Raw genomic sequence first — 18,188 nt, 5'->3', positions numbered from 1 at the left:
GTTCTACACAGCCCTACTTCTACTACATGTGGGTTCTACAGAGATGGACCTGCAACTAGGCCTTCTACTGAGAACTAGTGGACGAAAACATATATTCACCTTAGGGACCACCGGACCAGTATCCTGTGGGGGGCGAAGTGACAGAGGCTCTGACAGGAGGAAGTGACTCTGGTTACTACTCTGAATCATGAAAGCACTCTCTCCAGTCAGAGCTTGTATGTTAACAGGATATTCCTATAGTAAGAGTGTACAGAACAGCAGTGATTCCCAGAGGCCACTGGAGCAGCACTGAGAACTTGTAAAGCTCTACATTGAAAACAGTGGGAACAAACTGTTTCAGATGGGCTGGCTGCTGCTCTTTCCAGGACGGCCCATCCTGATCTCAGATAATGACACAGAACGGTTAGCATAGCAGAGTGCATTATCTTTCTCACAGCAGTGGAGCCGGCTATTTATATGGCATTATGGAAGTAGCATTACATAATAGCTACATACAAATGAGATATCTTATCTTCCATTTGAAAACACCCACTATGATACTGTTAATGCAAGCAAATGAGTTATTGGCTATCTTAAGATCTTTCAGGGCAGGAGTTATACCAAGGCCAAAAGGCCAGTGCTATGGATGCCCGGGAGTGTGGCCCTAATGCCCCTTCTAAAATTAACTCTACACAACACAAGGCCAGTTTGGCATGCCCTGTTTTAAACTGGAGCCCAGGAAGAGTAGCTGCTACCATGTGACATGACAATACGTATGTCCTTAGAAAGGTGCGTATTTCCTCATTTCCGCAAACTCGTTTGCCAGTGTCTCCATCATCACACATCAACAGTAGTAGTGAGAGATTTCTCCCACTCCCTCAAAGGAACATCGCTAGATTGTAGCGCCTACCAGCAGACACTGTCAGCCGTTTAGGGGACATCTACAGAAAATAACATGGGTTACACTTACGTTATCGTACAGTTACTGGACATGAACTCACTTTGCAGTCTGAGCCATCTTACATAGTATGCAATGTATCACTCTGCAGCACTTCATTTATATATTAGCCTTGGTGCTCTACATTTTGGCTGCGATGCCCCAATAAGTTTGTATTGATCAAAGGCCAAAGTGGAAGCTAAGGAAGGATAGGATCATCAGAATATGTGACATTTGAAGTCCTGACTGTCAAGTGGGGAACTATTTTAGAATTAAATCCTCCTTGTTGTTTAATTGTTTGGATCCCCATTAGTTGTTCCCGAGGTAACATCTACTCTTCCTGGGGTCCACCTTAAGAACATAAAAGTAGTATACACATGCTTTCACATATATTATGCATACATTAACCCCCCCAAACAAAAACAACCTTATGAGATGATATTGTATGCCGATGCTTGAGAGATGTTAAATTAAGGGTCGCCTGACTGATGAGCTAGCTGATAAAGTATAGATATTAAAATCAATATGTCATTGATTATTATGGGGATCACAGCTGGGCGTTACAGAGGCAGGCACAAGACAAAAGCCCTCCTTATGGAAACGCTGCAAGCTTATACGGGTGAGCCACATGTTGGAGTCCCGGTGAGAGCCAGCCCCAAACAGACAGGTAGTGTATTGTGCCGGCCTGCTGTGTGTAAACTATGACTCCATGCCTCAGCAGCAGGTATGTCATCTGGCCTGATTCCTGCTGTGTCTCAGTCTGTCTATGTTCATCACAGGTCCGGTCCCCAACACTGCTGTCACATACCTGTTACTATAGTGTCATTAAGGGTGTGGAAGAGTCACAACGAACAAAAGAGTAGCCGCCACCCAGCTAGTTACTATGGAAAATATATGATATATCAATGGCATAAAGCACCTATATCTCTTCTAGGGGTGGGACAAAATATCGATACTCACGGTATCGCGATATTTCCACTTGCGATACGTTATCGATACACTGGCACCAAGTATCGATATGTTTATTATTTTTATTTTTTTATTTTTTATTATTTTTAATAAACAGGCTAAAATATTATGCTGTGTGTGGTAGTTGAAACATAGTTTCAAGTTGACGTTTATTTATGTTTGTAGTTGAAACAAAAACATAAATACTGTAGGCTACATTAATGGAAATGTTTGATCATTAATATCTACTTTTAGAAATTATATAGGTAGGTAGGTTATATAGGTTTTCTTGTTTTAATAATAATAATAAAAAGACTTAATGTGTAACTTTTCCTCCATGGTATCGAAAATGGTACGAGTGAGTGAGTGAACTCTGAGAGAGTTCATGTCAATTCTGGTAATAAATACATAATACCTGCTTCTTGCCTTTTAGGGGTATTTTTTTCTCTTCAGTTACACAGATATCGTGATGTATCGTAGGTTAAATTTCTTCCAATATATCGATTATCGCAGAATCGCTGTATCGTGATAATATCATTATCGAGGGCCAAGTATCGTGACCATATCGTATCGTGAGTTACTCCACGATTCCCACCCCTAATCTCTTCTCCAATATGAATTCCAAATTCAACATGAATCCAAGAGGAGAAAACACATGTGATTACACAACAGTGAATCCAAAATACCAAAAATGTGTTATAACCAACACTCCTATGAGCACATGAAGGCCTATCGTCATTTTCTCACAAGTCTTAAAGGGACAGCTCACCCTAAAATCCAAAATACATATTTTTCCTCTCACCTGTAGTGCTATTTATCCATCTATATCATTATTGGGATAGTTGCCTGAGTTTTGGAGATATCGGCATCAGAGATGTCTGCTTTCTCTTGAATACAATGAAACTGGATGGCACTCGGCTTGTAGTGCTCGAAGCACCAAAAGAATACATTTGAAAAACTCAACAGCATTGTCTCTTTTCAGAAATCATTACCCGGTTACTCAAGATAATGCACAGACTTTGTGATGTGAGCAGTTTCATGTAGGAACTATTTTCTTTTGCAGTCTCATGTAGGAATTAGCTAGCAGCTAGCGGGTGTAGTTCGGTCAAAAGAAAATAGTTCCTCCATGAAACTGCTCATAACAAGGTCTGTGGATTATCTTGAGTGACGGGGTCATGATATATGGAAAGAGACATTGCTGTTGAGTTTATCAAATGTTATTCTTTGGCACTTTGAGCAGCACAAGCCGAGTGCCATCCAGTTCCATTGTATTGGAGAGAAGGCAGAAACTCTGCGGCCGATATCTCCAAAACTCAAGCAACTAACACAAAACGATATAGATGGATAAATAGCACTACAGGTGAGACGGAATATATGTATTTTGGATTTTAGGGTGAGCTGTTCCTTTAACACAGACACACACAGATGCAGACACGCACACATACACACACGCACACACACACACACACACACACACACACACACACACACACACACACACACACACCACACATCTTGCAGGTTGCTGCATTACAGCCTGGCTGACCAGCAGAACCGTCCAGCAGCAGCTAGAGGTGCCAAACCCCACAGAGTAGACTGCTGTCTTCCATAGCAACACCCTGGACACCAACACAGACAATACCTCCAGAGTTAGAACGAGAGACCATTCACTGCGGGGGGGTCGTGTCGTCTGTGTGTGTGTGTGTGTGTGTGTGTGTGTGTGTGTGTGTGTGTGTGTGTGTGTGTGTGTGTGTGTGTGTGTGTGTGTGTGTGTGTGTGTGTGTGTGTGTGTGTGTGTGTGTGTGTGTGTGTGTGTGTGTGTGTGTGTGTGTGTGTGTGTGTGTGTGTGTGTGTGTGTGTGTGTGTGTGTGTGTGTGTGTTCCCTGCGCGTGGCCGTGCGTGTGTTAAGGGGGTGGGGGAGCTGGAGACGCCTTTTCTTTCGTCTTTTTGATATAAACTACAACGAGCCAGTGGTGAGATTGTGGAAACTGCGCACGAATCAGGCAGTGGAGGAGAGAGGTGACATGTGCCCACGACCATAATTACACTGACAGTCAGTGCGTCTGCAATAGCTGCGGCATGACGCCTATAAATCACCTGCATAGGCTGTAACTCTGGCACAAAACCCTGACAAACGCAACCACACCTTGAACATGATGGATAAATGATCATTAAGGACAGCAGCCCAAGGCCCAAACATCACTGATGAGTCAATAAACCGCATGCAGATGGCAGCCCCAAAACCTATAGCCCCTTTAACTGGGGATAATAGCCAGGTTATTATTATTAGACGGAGTATTATTATTGCCACCAGCATCATCAATTGCACAAAGGTCACAATACACATTTGGAATTATATGGGGCGAGCCCTTTGATAATATGGCCATCACCCAGGTTTCCCCCTGCCTGGTCATCTCCATGTCCGCCTCTGATCGAGGGCGGACATGGAGATCAAACCAGTACGCCTCTTGCCCCCCACAGGTTCACTTTAGGCGTTTTGCCACCCGCATTTAGACTAACCTAACGTTAGCGAGGTTTAGCCTACACCACTGAAATATGAGACGTCGCCGTTCAGGATATTACACTGGCTATTTAGGAGTGGTTTAGAGAATAGGTTATTAAATCTCTCACCTTCAGAATCCTCTCTGAAACGGGAATAAGGCTGGGGTGCGAGGAAAAACGGAATGGGGCTGTATCTTTCTTTTTCCTGCCTGATAGGTGTGTACCGCATATGCGGCTTTTATCATCGCACCGCTCTCCCAGTGAAGCCGCACACACACTTCTTCACTGAGAATAAAATAGACAGAGGAGTGAGTGAGGGCAAGGCGAGGGCTTCAGCCCAGACCAGGCGCTTCCGGCTAATGGGCCAATCAGGTGAGGGGACACGGGTTTTGGTCACGCCTCAGAGAAAAAGAAGTCCAATTAAAACCTACAACCGGGCCGTAGACCCGCCTTATGAATGTGGCGAAAACACTCCGCCTCCTAGCTGGCATGAAAAGGGAACGGCGACCAATGAGCGTTGCGGTGACACAAAAATCCCCGGTCGTAACCAATGGCAGCAGACGTAAGGCTGGACTGGATGTAAGTGACGTGTCAAAACTCCAATCACAGCAGTGCAGCAGGTGCCTCTGCAACACGCTCGCGCTTAGCTCGCGCTACGGTAGAGAGATTTGCGCGCTCTTTGTTGACGTCTGTCGTGGCAAGCATCCGCTAGACACGGATCTGAGATCGGTTTTGTATGACTCCCCACGGTGAAAACAATCGGCGCTGTGGCTGGGAATCTGGGATGATCTGACTCCAGGCACAGAAACCCCCGAGCGACCAGCAAGAGGCAGCTCGCATCCGCCCCATGACATGTTCCCCAATAGATCTGTCTCCAGCAGAGCCGGTTCCGGTACAAAATGACTTGAGGGTGCATCTGAATAAAGTGGGCATCCTATACGAAGTGTCTGTGTGTGTGAGAGCAGAACTGTTTGGCCACAGCGATGCCATTTTACGTGCGATCTGCTGAATCTTTCAGGAAGTGCAAATGGAGCCAGATTTTTTAATTGGGTAAAGGGACAATTCATTGCCCTAATTACCTAATGATGTGATGTCACTCGAGCAATGATGACATCATTTGGTGACGACATCACCACTGATGACATCATCATTGACTGCTTGAGTGACATAACTTATTTCCAGCTTAAATGTTTTACTCACCCAGAGAACTTTGGTTTCATTCTGATCGCCATAGAAGATATTCAGGTCCGAGTATAGTCCGAACTGGCAAAAACGGGGCATAGTCCTACGTAGTAGGCCTACACACTGTAAATAACGTATTTTCTGCAACGTAGTCTCGGGCAGTCTCGGTTTCTTCATCCGGGGGCTGTGAATCCAACTCTTGGCCCAAGTCTCACTGAAGTCTCGTGAATTTCCTGCTGACTCCTTTGTCTACCTGGCTATTGTCTACCAGGAATCACCGCGCACCGGGGCCATTTTCCAACGTCTATCGACTTGTGTTACAACAACGGATGAAGAGCTAATCGAAATTGAAGAGCGGACGATCGAGGAGAGAGGAACAACAGGCCAGAGACGAACAAGCACTGCATGGCCGAGAACAGAGGAGTAATGCCTCTGCTGGATTCACAGACCCCGGATGAGGAAACCGAGGCAGCCCGGAGGCCGAGATATTATGAGGATATGAACCAAACCGCTACATTGCAGAAAATACGTTATTTGCAGTGTGTACTACGCAGGCTATGCCCCGTTTTGGCCAGTTCCCGGACTCTACTCGGACCTGAATATCTTCTATTAGAATAGAATCATAGAATCTATGGCGATCAGAATGAAACCAAAGTTCTCTGGGTGAGTAAAACATCATATTTTAAGCTGGAAATAAGGTCCGGGGTGTAAAAAAACAAAATTTTCCTTTAATTTGAGTGTCCTGGAGGCTTTGGAGACCACTGTGTTCCAGACCAGGGCGTATAACTCCCAGGGAGGTCCCGGGTTCTAACTCCCACAGGTTCCACAGTGTCTGTAAAGGGGAGACTTCAGCCCAATTTATACTTGGTCTGTCGACACTTTTGAAACCGTCGCCGACAGAAATGAGGACACTTTCAAGTGTCGACGAGAGGTGTCTGCTACCTAGTGAAATGTCTAGTGTCGCTGACTACGTCACATAGTGTCGCACAAGTCTGATTGGCTATATAGACGGCACGTGCGCTTGACTTCCTTGTTTTGGTTTTCGCTCTATTGAAATGAATGGACGTGTCCCCGCTATTTTTATCAGCCTGTCCTTGATGTATGACTTCGTGAAAATCACAAAGAACACCGTGACCAACTTCCCAGAGAGAGAGGAGGTGAGTTGTGTAGTTGTGTGTGTCGTTATATGCGGCTGCAGCCAAGTACGTTACATCTTGCCTCCGACGTGGTTTCACTGTAGTGAATCTGTGAGCTCATGTTTATTTGCATTGACTGTTGGGAATTGGTGTGGCTGTCAGGCTAGACAAACCAGCATACAGCATTCCCTCTCTTGGCTGTCTGCACTAGTTTGAGTGTCACGTGACCGTTGAGCCTAGAGGAGTGTTCACTGAAGCATAAATGCAGCCAACATGAGTGTTATTATCGTCGGCGACCATGTGTTGAGCGGCACTTTCCAATACGTATAAATTAGGCTTTATGGCCAAGGTACCCATTCTCATTCAGGTATCTTGAGGTGAGAGGGCAAGGGACCCCTTTGAAAAGGGCCATGCCAGTTTTTCCCTCGCCAAAATTTTGCCTAACTTTGGAGCGTTATGCTCCCTAGCTGACAAGCTAGCATGCCATAGTTGGTACCCTTAGGTCTTGTAGTTTCACTTTAGGTTTAAATGAGCCCGCTAGAGCCTCTGAAAGACAGTAATATCAGCCGCGGACCCAAATTTCAAGTGAGGGTATTAAATTGAGGGTGCAATGCTCTTGCACCCCCGTAGAACCGGGCCTGTATGGTCTCAGACAGCCTGAGCCTAACTGATCCTGGGGCTGATCAGACTTAAAAGTGAAGCTGTAGGTGAGAAAGTTTTACTCAGTGACCCATCCATCCCAAATGAAAATCTGACGCCACGCCAGATATGTCTCACCCTCGGTAGCCTACCCCCTTAAAGCACAAATTATACCTAATCAGTGGCATTTTTACAGTAATGTCATTTCATATTTGACAGTGAAGACGGGATTTCTCACAAAGTAGTTTGAACTATCTTTTCTAAGTAATGTTAGCAGCATATTTCTCAGCATATCTTTAAGTAATTTTAGAAGCATGAAGTGACTTGTAAAACTACAGTATACTTCCAAAGTAAACGCAACTCTCTCAACACTATAGAGTTGGTGCATAACAGTGATAAGTTAGTGAGATCATCTAAATTACATTTTTAAAATGGCCAGTTAGTCTTGTGACATCCATGCCACAAGAATAAATAAAAGAACCACCGATAATGTCAATTCCTGTTTTATTTGCTCTTCAGCTCCATTCAGTTTCATTTGGAAGCATAAGCATTCTGTCTCTGAAATTACATGTCAGTGTTACAAGAAGGGCTTTTACACTATCTGAAAAAATTACAAATGAAAGGAAGCTACAGTTTTTACTGGTTTCATACAGTTTACTGATTTGTGCAGTATACATTTAAAAACACCTATGTCTTGAAAAAATTGAGGACATATGTGTCTAGTGAAACCTAAGCAACCAGGGGAATAATCAAATAATCCATTTGCGTATGTCTTTGTGGGGTGTTTAAAAAGCACTATCAGTTAAAATGATAGTGTTCTAAGTTCAAGTTACATTCCATGGAAGTGGAGGCAGGGAGGGAGATATGACCAACCGTGTGGCCTATAAATAGAACGTGGTGGTCATACAGGAGAGGTGTTATCAGAAGACACAAACATAGAATGTCATCAACACAAATTATAAAAGATAAAACCTTATCAATACCACAAAACCCGCTGAGGTTACCATGGAATATCTTCTCAAAAACTCCAGTGAAACGGTAGTAACATTACTGCGCTGTTGCAGAGCGTAATCAGTGATATTTGTCTCCAAGAGTCATATTGCTTCAGTGCAAAGAACAGGAACAAGTTCCCAGCTTGTGTGGGAGGTGAGCTGATTATTCTTAAATATTCAGGGAGCAGAATTAACTGTAAATGAGTAGAGGACCTAAAACAATGAAAGTAAATGAAACAGAAATGTACCAGATGCAATGTAATATAAACAAATATCTCAACTATTGCATAGCCTATAATATAATACCACTAAACCATCTTTATGGTATCAGTGCATTATAGAACCCAATCATTATTGAGCAGATTCACAGTACGGTAACTATTTTGCATGGACACACTTTTGTCTAATTAGTGCATGCGTTATAAATGTTAAGGTGTAGAATTACATCATTCAAAATAAAGCCACACAATACAAAATAAGGTTTAAAGTATACCCTAACATAAATCAGACTACCCTGCTGCAGATGAAGGGCTAGTTACAAAAACTCCAGTTTGTTTTGAAGGCACCACCGTACTGTTCTCACACTTTGTGAGAGAAACCAACTGAAGCACAACATTAAAACGGAGAGAATAGCTCAACACAGTTTTATGACCAGATATACAGTAAATAATTCTGTAGCGAGCTGAATGTTGCAGTTTCCCGTTCATTCCTCTGCCACTTGTGCAGACTTCAGACACCTCTTTATTCTCAGAGCTGTAGTGAGCAGACTATCAACACGTCTCCCACTCTTACAGTTCAGCTGATGTTTGAGGTGACTGCAGGCCTTCAGTGCATTGCTTATGAAAGAAACGTCCTTCCCTTTGGATTCAGTAGCAACCTCAAATGGTCAGCCAAGTGCCAAGACACTTTCAAGATTATCATCATAATAATATTGCTCAATAGCTAAAACTACTAAAATCCAAAAGTGACATAGCAACATAATACATTTTAGTTGATTTCACAATACACCACATGCATAAAAAGATATTAGTTTAATAAAGAATATCTGATCTGGACACAAGTAACCATAGCCTACCTACATCCTCAGCACAGTTCTCATATCACTATTGTGATTTGAAAATGACTAACTATAAATGCTTCCCATGCCAACATGGCACCCAATTGAACACAACGTGTTAGATTAAATAAAGCAAAATGTTACGGTCAGTAAGTATCTTTCGCATTACACATAGAAAAACAGCAACATACAGTACTTTATGTGTAAAAGAAACAGCTGAAAACCGCTGCTTGTTTTCAGCTGTTTCTCCACACTGATGTCAAGCAACCTATCACTCAGTCGAAGACTCAACAACGCTCAGGCTCAAACTATCACAAAATGTGCACTATCCTTACTTACCATAATAAGATAATGCGATAAAAACATTCAAATGACAAATCAACATTAAACAGAACAGAGTGGAACACATTCCTCAGCTGTACCCCAGTACAATCAATTACAGAAGTCACCTCCAAAGGATTTCAACAACAAGTGCAGTTTCATGTTAGAGCCATGGCGGGGTGCTGTTGTATATCTTGTTAGGCAGGCGTGGGCACCAGATGAGCCTGCTGTGCTGTGGTAGTGATGGGCCAGTTCTGAGACTCGGCAGACAAGTTTTTAATGTTTCTGAAAGATTGTCAAGTCCAATAAGCCAACTATCAGTTTAGTAACCCATCTCCCCGTTAGACTGACCCAGCCAAACATCCCAATGTTGCCGTCTCTCCGTTTCTCTCTATCCATCTCCTGTCTAGTTGTGTGTCTAGCTTCTATTCTGTGCCCCAATACAAATCTAGACCTTTCACAGACTAAATCACCTTCACTATCTGTCTAGCTTCTATTCTGTGCTCAATACAAATCTAGACCTTTCACTGACTAAATCACCTTCACTATCTGTCTAGTTCTGTGCTCAATACAAATCTAGACCTTTCACTGACTAAATCACCTTCACTATCTGTCTAGTTCTGTGTCTAGCTTCTATTCTGTGCCCCAATACAAATCTAGACCTTTCACAGACTAAATCACCTTCACTATCTGTCTAGCTTCTATTCTGTGCTCAATACAAATCTAGACCTTTCACTGACTAAATCACCTTCACTATCTGTCTAGTTCTGTGCTCAATACAAATCTAGACCTTTCACTGACTAAATCACCTTCACTATCTGTCTAGTTCTGTGTCTAGCTTCTATTCTGTGCCCCAATACAAATCTAGACCTTTCACTGACTAAATCACCTTCACTATCTGTCTAGTTCTGTGTCTAGCTTCTATTCTGTGCTCCAATACCAATCTAGACCGTTCACTAACTAAATCACCTTCACTATCTGTCTAGTTCTGTGTCTAGCTTCTATTCTGTGCTCCAATACAAATCTAGACCTTTCACTGACTAAATCACCTTCACTATCTGTCTAGTTCTGTGTCTAGCTTCTATTCTGTGCCCCAATACAAATCTAGACCTTTCACTGACTAAATCACCTTCACTATCTGTCTAGTTCTGTGTCTAGCTTCTATTCTGTGCCCCAATACAAATCTAGACCTTTCACTGACTAAATCACCTTCACTATCTGTCTAGTTGTGTGTCTAGCTTCTATTCTGTTCCCCAATACAAATCTAGACCTTTCACTGACTAAATCACCTTCACTATCTGTCTAGTTCTGTGTCTAGCTTCTATTCTGTGCTCAATACAAATCTAGACCTTTCACTGACTAAATCACCTTCACTATCTGTCTAGTTCTGTGTCTAGCTTCTATTCTGTGCTCCAATACAAATCTAGACCTTTCACTGACTAAATCACCTTCACTATCTGTCTAGTTCTGTGTCTAGCTTCTATTCTGTGCTCCAATACAAATCTAGACCTTTCACTGACTAAATCACCTTCACTATCTCTCTCTTTGTCAACATTTTAAAAGAACATTCAAATGGACATCCTACTCCTATGTCACTCTATACTGTATATCTCTATTCCTGCCAGCTTTGCGCCTGCCCTTTTCTACCTTCTACACCTGTCTCTCCAGTCTGCCCATGTCTACCTGTCTAACCCTCTCTTTGTATCATTACTTCCTGTGGACTCCTGGGTCCATTTCCCGTCTCCTCTCCCACAAGGTCAGTTGTTGTGGGAATGTTCTGAGTGAGACGGGCGTCGGGTCGGGGGGGAGAGGCCGTTAGGGTCACGGCCTGGGTCGTCATCAGGGGAGACAAGCTGCAGAGCCACTTCGTTCTCATAGCAGAATGACGAGCGTAAGCCTTGAATGTACTTCTGCTCAACCAACTCTTTAGCGCTGCATGACGGTGTGCTGGGAACCCTGTATGTCCGATGGAAGAACGAGTAGTCCACCTGGGAAATGGGAAGGAGGAACGAATAAGAGGAAAATTGACACAAGACCTTCGGGATGGGCATTTGAAGAAATTTCCTTAATCGATAATCGGGGAAAGTAACGACTGATTTCAATTATAATTTTTGAAATAAAATAAGAAAATCTTATGGCAGAAAATAGAAAAAAAGCGTGTTTTTCCTCAATAAAATCTTTCCGCTTTCTTTTTATTTGAAGAAGAACTTAAACAAGGCAGCTAAAGTTTAAATGTTGAACTAAAAAAATAAAAAATAAAAGATATGCAGCACTCGTAAAGGCAGCCCGAGGGTCCGGGCCAAACCTCTTCACAAATTAACGAGCCAATGCTACTGCACTCTTTAAACACAATTGAGCCTTTTTTTAGCCACAATTAAAAAAACACATCAATCATATCAAATCATATCAATCATATCAAACGATAATATGTTGACTTTACTGCGGCCCGTTTGGTAAGATGTTTCATTGCTGCCACATAGTGAAATTCATTGATTCAACCCCAATCGATCAAATTCCACGTGATCGACAAAATTCTTAATAGATTTCGATCAAATTCTTAACAATCGATTATCAATCATCGATTAATCAATTCCCATCCGTATAAGACACATCCTATTTGTGCAGTAAAATCACATGGCAATTATGCCCCTCGATATTATAGTGAAATAACAGTAATACCATGTCACTGCAGACACAGCGATAAGGGGCTAAGCATCCATATCTCCCCTGTAAATCTCTCTATCCTCCTCCTCTGACCTGGTAGCAGTCTTTCTTCTCAAAGAGCACTGGTTCAAAGCGGTGTCCCCAGAGGATCTCGGAGGCCAGGTAGGAGCTACGGCACTGTGTGGTCATGGCTGTGGCCTCTACCATGCCTTCTAGGATGACCACCACCTCCAGCTCAGAGTCTCCCTCCAGCATCTTGCGGTCCATCTCGAAGAAGGGCGACTCGTCATCGATCTCGTGGATGATTGTCACCGGGGAGACCAAGAAGATGCGGTCGGTGCCAGTGTCAAAACCCACATTCATGTCCATGTTGTCCAGCGGGAGGAACTCTCCCTCCGGTGTCACCCTTGGCTGAGAGCAGGTTGGGATTGGGAAGAGAGAGAATGAAAGACAGGTTGGTATTAAGTACATCAAATGTCCCACATTAGATATTGAGATGTTAATCGATTTTCACATCGAGGATATATTAAATGGAAACTGCAAAGTGCAAACAATTTCCAACATAAAACAGAAGAGCCAAAGGAAAGTATAGAATAGATCAGTGGTTCTCAAATGGGGGTCCGGGGACCCCCAGGGGTCCGTGGCACTTTGCAAGGGGGTCCGCAAAATGTTTTCAGGAAAATAAAAATATAAACATTTTTTTTTTTGCAAAAGCTTCATAGTTCAGCGAAAATATTTTATGCTTTAAATCTAAAATGGTTCATGGATTACATTCTAATCTGACAAACCTATCAATTTAAAAGTCAAGCATGTTACCGTGGAAACAATTAAGCTTAGCCCAAAATCACAAATCAGAATGAGGGGGTCCCCGGTATATTTTCTATCTTGTAAGGGGTCCTTGGCTGAAAAACATTTGAGAACCTCTCTGGAATAGATGATCAGAAGTTGGAATGGAAAGAAGAATGACCAGAAGAATGGACCATGGAAATTAATAAATACTAACCGACATTGAGATTATATAGGATATATGAAAAGGAGGGTGTTCTAGTGGTTTATCAAAATTCAATTTCACTGAGATGTCCCAAAAACTAAGGCCAGAGGGGAAAGACATAAAAAAAAAGTCTTACCCCAACCTAAAAGCTTAATAATTACATTTAGATGAATTTGGCTCCACCAGTCTTCAGTAGTACTCCCTGTGTTTAGGCTTATTATTTGCCCAACCCTTTTTATGGAGCAATCTCTAGCCTCAGCACTGAGAAATACATTTCTCTGATCCCCACAAACTTAATCCCATCTGCCCTGTCTGAGCTTTAGATATGGCCGTGCTATTAAGAGAGATCTAAATGTCTGTTTTGACCCGACTGTTCCACACTCCACAGCTATTGACCCTGTGGACAACCGTGGCAGCATCCACGCACGTACGTACGTGCAAGGCCGGATTAACCATAGGGCAACCTGGGCAGGTGCCCAGGGGCCCTCGGTGTGAAGGGGCCCGGCTCATGTTGGGCTCCACAGAACTATGACATAAATCTAAGACAAATCAGGACAAAATAAAATTTGTTTCCAAGAAGATTAAGTCTGATGATTTAGTCTCATTGGATGCCTGTGGGCAAGTGGTGACCAGGGGCGCGGGAAGTGGGGGTGCTTGTGGTGCTGCGACACCCTCTGCTGTTTTGTATTGGAAATGTAATGTCAATTAAAAAAAATATATATATATGATTAAAATGTGTTTTATATGTTTTATACTGCGATATTTAGGGTTTAGTTGAAGACTATGAGCAAAGCATGTTATTTTTGAGGTTTGGTTTAATAAGATAATAAAATATAAGACTAAATAATTTCAGTGTTTCTGCCTCTGTTGCTGTCTGTTGTAGTGTAAAACAACCTAAAGGTGGTGACATGAAAGTGAGTGCACTGGCGATTATACGTTGGTGCACCGGATGCATGTGCAACCCCTACTGGCCAGATGATTTTTTTTTTCTCTACGTAATAAACTATTTAGATGTCCCCCATTTGCGCGAGATAGAGCGCGAGAGACCGAGGCAGATAGAGAGGGAAAGAGAGATAAAGAGAGAGAGAGTGAGAGACAGAGAGGGGGAGAGAGAGAGAGAGAGAGAGAGAGAGAGACGAGACATGAGAGCGGGGGAGGGAGAGAGAGCCACGGCTGGCACCCAGCTGCTTGTTAACTTAACTTAACAACACTACTGCAGCCTGAGAGACTCGTGAGTAGGCTACTCCCACTAAAAAAATATATATAACAATACCAATAGCGTGCAAATATAGGCTACTTAACCATAAAATAGGATACCAATATTAATGCAAGCAGTATCTTCTTTGTACAAAGCTTACCAATGTTGTTTTAGCACAATTGAAGACAGCCTCAAATATTTCTCAACAGCATCCTGTCTTTGAGATGTCATTTGCAGATATTTCTCTACACTGCTGTTACAAAGGACATTTATAAATTCCATAAGCTGCTCTTATTCTTAATGTTTTGTTCAAATGAACCAGTAATGTAGCCTAGGCTACTACAGTTACAGGATGGTTCTACTTCAGTATAAGCTATTAGTACATTGTTCTACTAGAAAAGATTGACTAACTTTAATGCTATGGTTGGAAGGCACACACATGCCATGCATTTGATATCTGAACAGATATCAAATGGGTAGGGGGGCCCCTGGGAGCTTCAGTGCCCAGGCGCCCCTGGGGGTGTTAATCTGGCTCTGTACGTACTCGCACGCACGCGCACACGCGCACACACGCACACACACACACACACACACACACACAAACAAATGTGAAATGACCCACATCAGGCGAGACAAACGGGGTAAAGCGGACTATACAGAGAACACAATCAGTCAAACCCACATATACGCACAAGAGAAAATGAGATGACGAAGGACAATGGTTCTCAGTCAAAGAATTGTGGGCAAGTTAATCCATGGTCAATCTTCCTAACCCCTGAGGGAGAATAAAACAAGCTCTCATTAACTAGAATACAGGCCAGATGGTCTCAGCCCTCTCTCTCTCTACAGCAACCCTCTTTTTGCTACTACTCTCTCGCACTAGCAGCCTATCTCTTTTCTCTCATCGCTACAACGGTTTACATTCCAATGTCTCTGTTTCACCCTCCCAAAACCACTTCACTACCGGTATTCATATGGTCAAACAGCTGGCCACTATGCTCCTTTTCTCTAAATTGAAATTCTTGTCTCTTTCATCACCACTACACGGTCCGACTTCTTTCCTTCCTTCACCTTCAGCTTACCTTCAGTAGTTGCGCTCGGACATGTGCTTCTACCAGATGGCTCTTGCGTAGGTTTCCAACCCTCCACATCATACAGAGTTTCCCATCCCTCAGCGCCACCACAGCTGTGTCAGAGAACACCAGTGTCTGGTTGCGCTTCTTGGGCTTGGCAATCTTTGCCATGACCGCCCCGATGATGAAGGCGTCGATGATGCAGCCCACAATGCACTGCAAAACGACCGCCACCACCGCCAGGGGGCACTCTTCGGTTACGCTGCGGAATCCGTAACCGATGGATGTCTGCGTCTCCAAGGAGAACAGAAAGGCAGCCAGGAAACTGTTCACCTGAAGGAAACATGGCTCCTCAACCACTGCCTCTCTATCAGACCCTGCCCCAGCCCCGGACTCTCCCGTCCCCGGAGAGGCGCTTGAACTGGGGGCAAGTCGAATGGAGAGGTCCCCATGCGCGGAGGCAATGAGCCAGAAGGCAAATCCAAAGAGCAGCCAGGAGAGAAGGAAGGAGAGGGTGAAGATGACCAGCATCCAGCGCCAGCGGATGTCCACACAGGTGGTGAAGAGGTCACTGAGGTACCGCTGGCCCCTCTCGCTCATGTTGACGAAGGTGACGTTGCAGCGTCCGTCCTTGCCCACAAAGCGCTGACGGGGCCGGCGGCTCGAGCGCCGGGTGGCTCGGCAGCTGGTAGTGGAGGGGGAAGATAGTGAACCATGGACCGACAAGCGGCCTTCCACTCTTCTTCCTACACTACCGCCAATCCCACTCCGTAGCCCTGAGCACATTCCTGCTCCTCTCACCCCGCCTTCTGCTCCTCCACCTCCCCTGACTGACTCTCCCACGGCGCTCTGCCTCCGTGCATTGTTGATGTTGCCCTGTAGAGGTAGAGCTTGGCCGTTGCGGGCGTGGGCCGGGGAGGGGGTAGTGGGGGTTCCTGACCCCGCCGGGCTTCCCCCTGCGCTAGCCGTATCTGCAGCACTCTGTGCCAACCTCATGACCTCCTCCTCCTCCACCGGCCCATCCACCACAGCACTGAAGCGTCGCTTCACACGTGCCGCTCCCATTACGCACTATGTATTCTCCTCAGTCTTTAAAAAAAAAGCACAATTATTCAGTATTCCTTTGACGTGCCTTGATTTGATATTAGTGTAGAAATTGAACTTTTTCCACCCTGGAATGATATTTCAAGTTACATCCTTGATACAGAGAGTTATGTGTGGTATTGACAGAAACGATCAGTCTTAGTATGGTACAAAAGCATCCTTGTTATGGCGAGATTCTGGCAAATCCATGATAGCCAATGGTAACTCCATAAAAATGACATCCAATACCATTGGTCAGTGAAAGTGTCCTTTCACTTTTCACTTGTGGTGAGGTTGATTCCGAGTACAGTCTTTCTTTTCAAATTTCTCAACAAACAATAAAGGGGGATTTCTTGATGTAGGGCCACACATATGCATTAATAAGCAATGTCCTTAAAACATACTAACTGAAGTCAGCAAACTGTGCTCAGGAAGAATGTCCACAACAAAGGTCCAGGAAATCAACATTTGTGACCCCAAGTTTGCAAGCACTGTAGGATTGACAAGGGAGAGTGGGGAAGCTGTGACCTCAACAGAGCATGCAGGATGGCTTCTCTTTGGTTTCAAACAAGGACAGGGAAAACCTAAGCAGGCTACATCATTTGAAAAGAAGCTAAGAGTTGACAATACAATGGAGTAGGAGTAAGGAGGAGACAGTTGAAGGATATACAACCCATTACAGGATGCCTTGTAATAGCCTATATTTTAACAAGATGCAAATTAGGAATACAGTCAGACAGAAAACGGTCCAAGAACACATTCAAGGTAGGCTTCAGTGCAACAGTGGAAGATATTGTTTCTACCATGCTGTCTAGAGCAAGCAAAAGAACATGCTGTTTCTTACGGTCAAAGCTCTTCATAGCTTCACAACCCCTTGGTATGGTCATGAGGAAACAGACAGTACATTGGTTTCAGTATATCACAGATATGATGTTAGTTAAAGCTCTATACTTTTTTTTCTTGGAGAAAACCATTGAAAATAGGTCCCGATGTTGTCATGTGAAAAAATGTAGATAATGTAATGTGCATGACTGGCTTGATGTCCCTGTCTTAGTTGACTTAAACCAGTCTTGTACCTGTTGCAGTGAAGTCTTCGTCAGAGAAATGCCCCAACTCAAACTCCTGTTTTGTTTACTGTCCCCTCAGGTCACTGCTTTTACAATTGGACATTCTGTTCCTAAGGGGCCGTGTATCTGTTTGATGGCCATTGTCAATTTGGTGAAAACACGTTTCTTATACTGACTGTTGTGTGGATTATATGAAGTTAACTATGCTGCCGTTAGCAATCAACTGCAACAGTCAACCTCTGTTGAAACGTATCTATGGATTACCTTTGTGAAACACACACATCCCTTCATACACAGCAGACTTATACTTCATCGCAGCTGCAGTTGAGATGCCTAACAGATCATAAGAGGGGAGGAAAACAAGAGCAACAGGGTGTGAAAAAGAGAGAAAGAGACTCTACCTAGCTGGCATTGCTTAG

The 18,188-nt window shown here is 43.7% G+C and overlaps 2 protein-coding genes across 2 annotated transcripts in view; both read right to left on the bottom strand.

The window, feature by feature from the left end:
• The window catches only part of myh14 (myosin, heavy chain 14, non-muscle), a 77,656-nt gene extending 73,029 nt beyond the window's left edge, over positions 1–4,627 (bottom strand). Inside the window, exon 1 of the mRNA XM_083639617.1 lies at positions 4,496–4,627. The gene's annotated coding sequence lies outside the window, so the exon portion shown is untranslated. The remainder of the gene's footprint in view (positions 1–4,495) is intronic.
• Positions 4,628–11,450: 6,823 nt separating this feature from the next.
• Positions 11,451–16,684, bottom strand: kcnj14 (potassium inwardly rectifying channel subfamily J member 14; the record flags this gene model as incomplete). Its single annotated transcript, XM_083633965.1, has 3 exons — positions 11,451–11,681; positions 12,451–12,768; positions 15,629–16,684. The coding sequence occupies 3 exons, from the start codon at positions 16,682–16,684 to the stop codon at positions 11,451–11,453; spliced, it is 1,605 nt and encodes a 534-aa protein (XP_083490091.1).
• Between the last annotated feature and the right edge of the window lie 1,504 nt (positions 16,685–18,188).

This window comes from Poromitra crassiceps, assembly GCF_964638095.1.
Source record: "Poromitra crassiceps genome assembly, chromosome: 1".
NCBI lineage: Eukaryota > Metazoa > Chordata > Actinopteri > Beryciformes > Melamphaidae > Poromitra > Poromitra crassiceps.
Note: the sequence above shows the minus strand (reverse complement) of the source record. Positions and strands in the feature narration are given on the sequence as shown.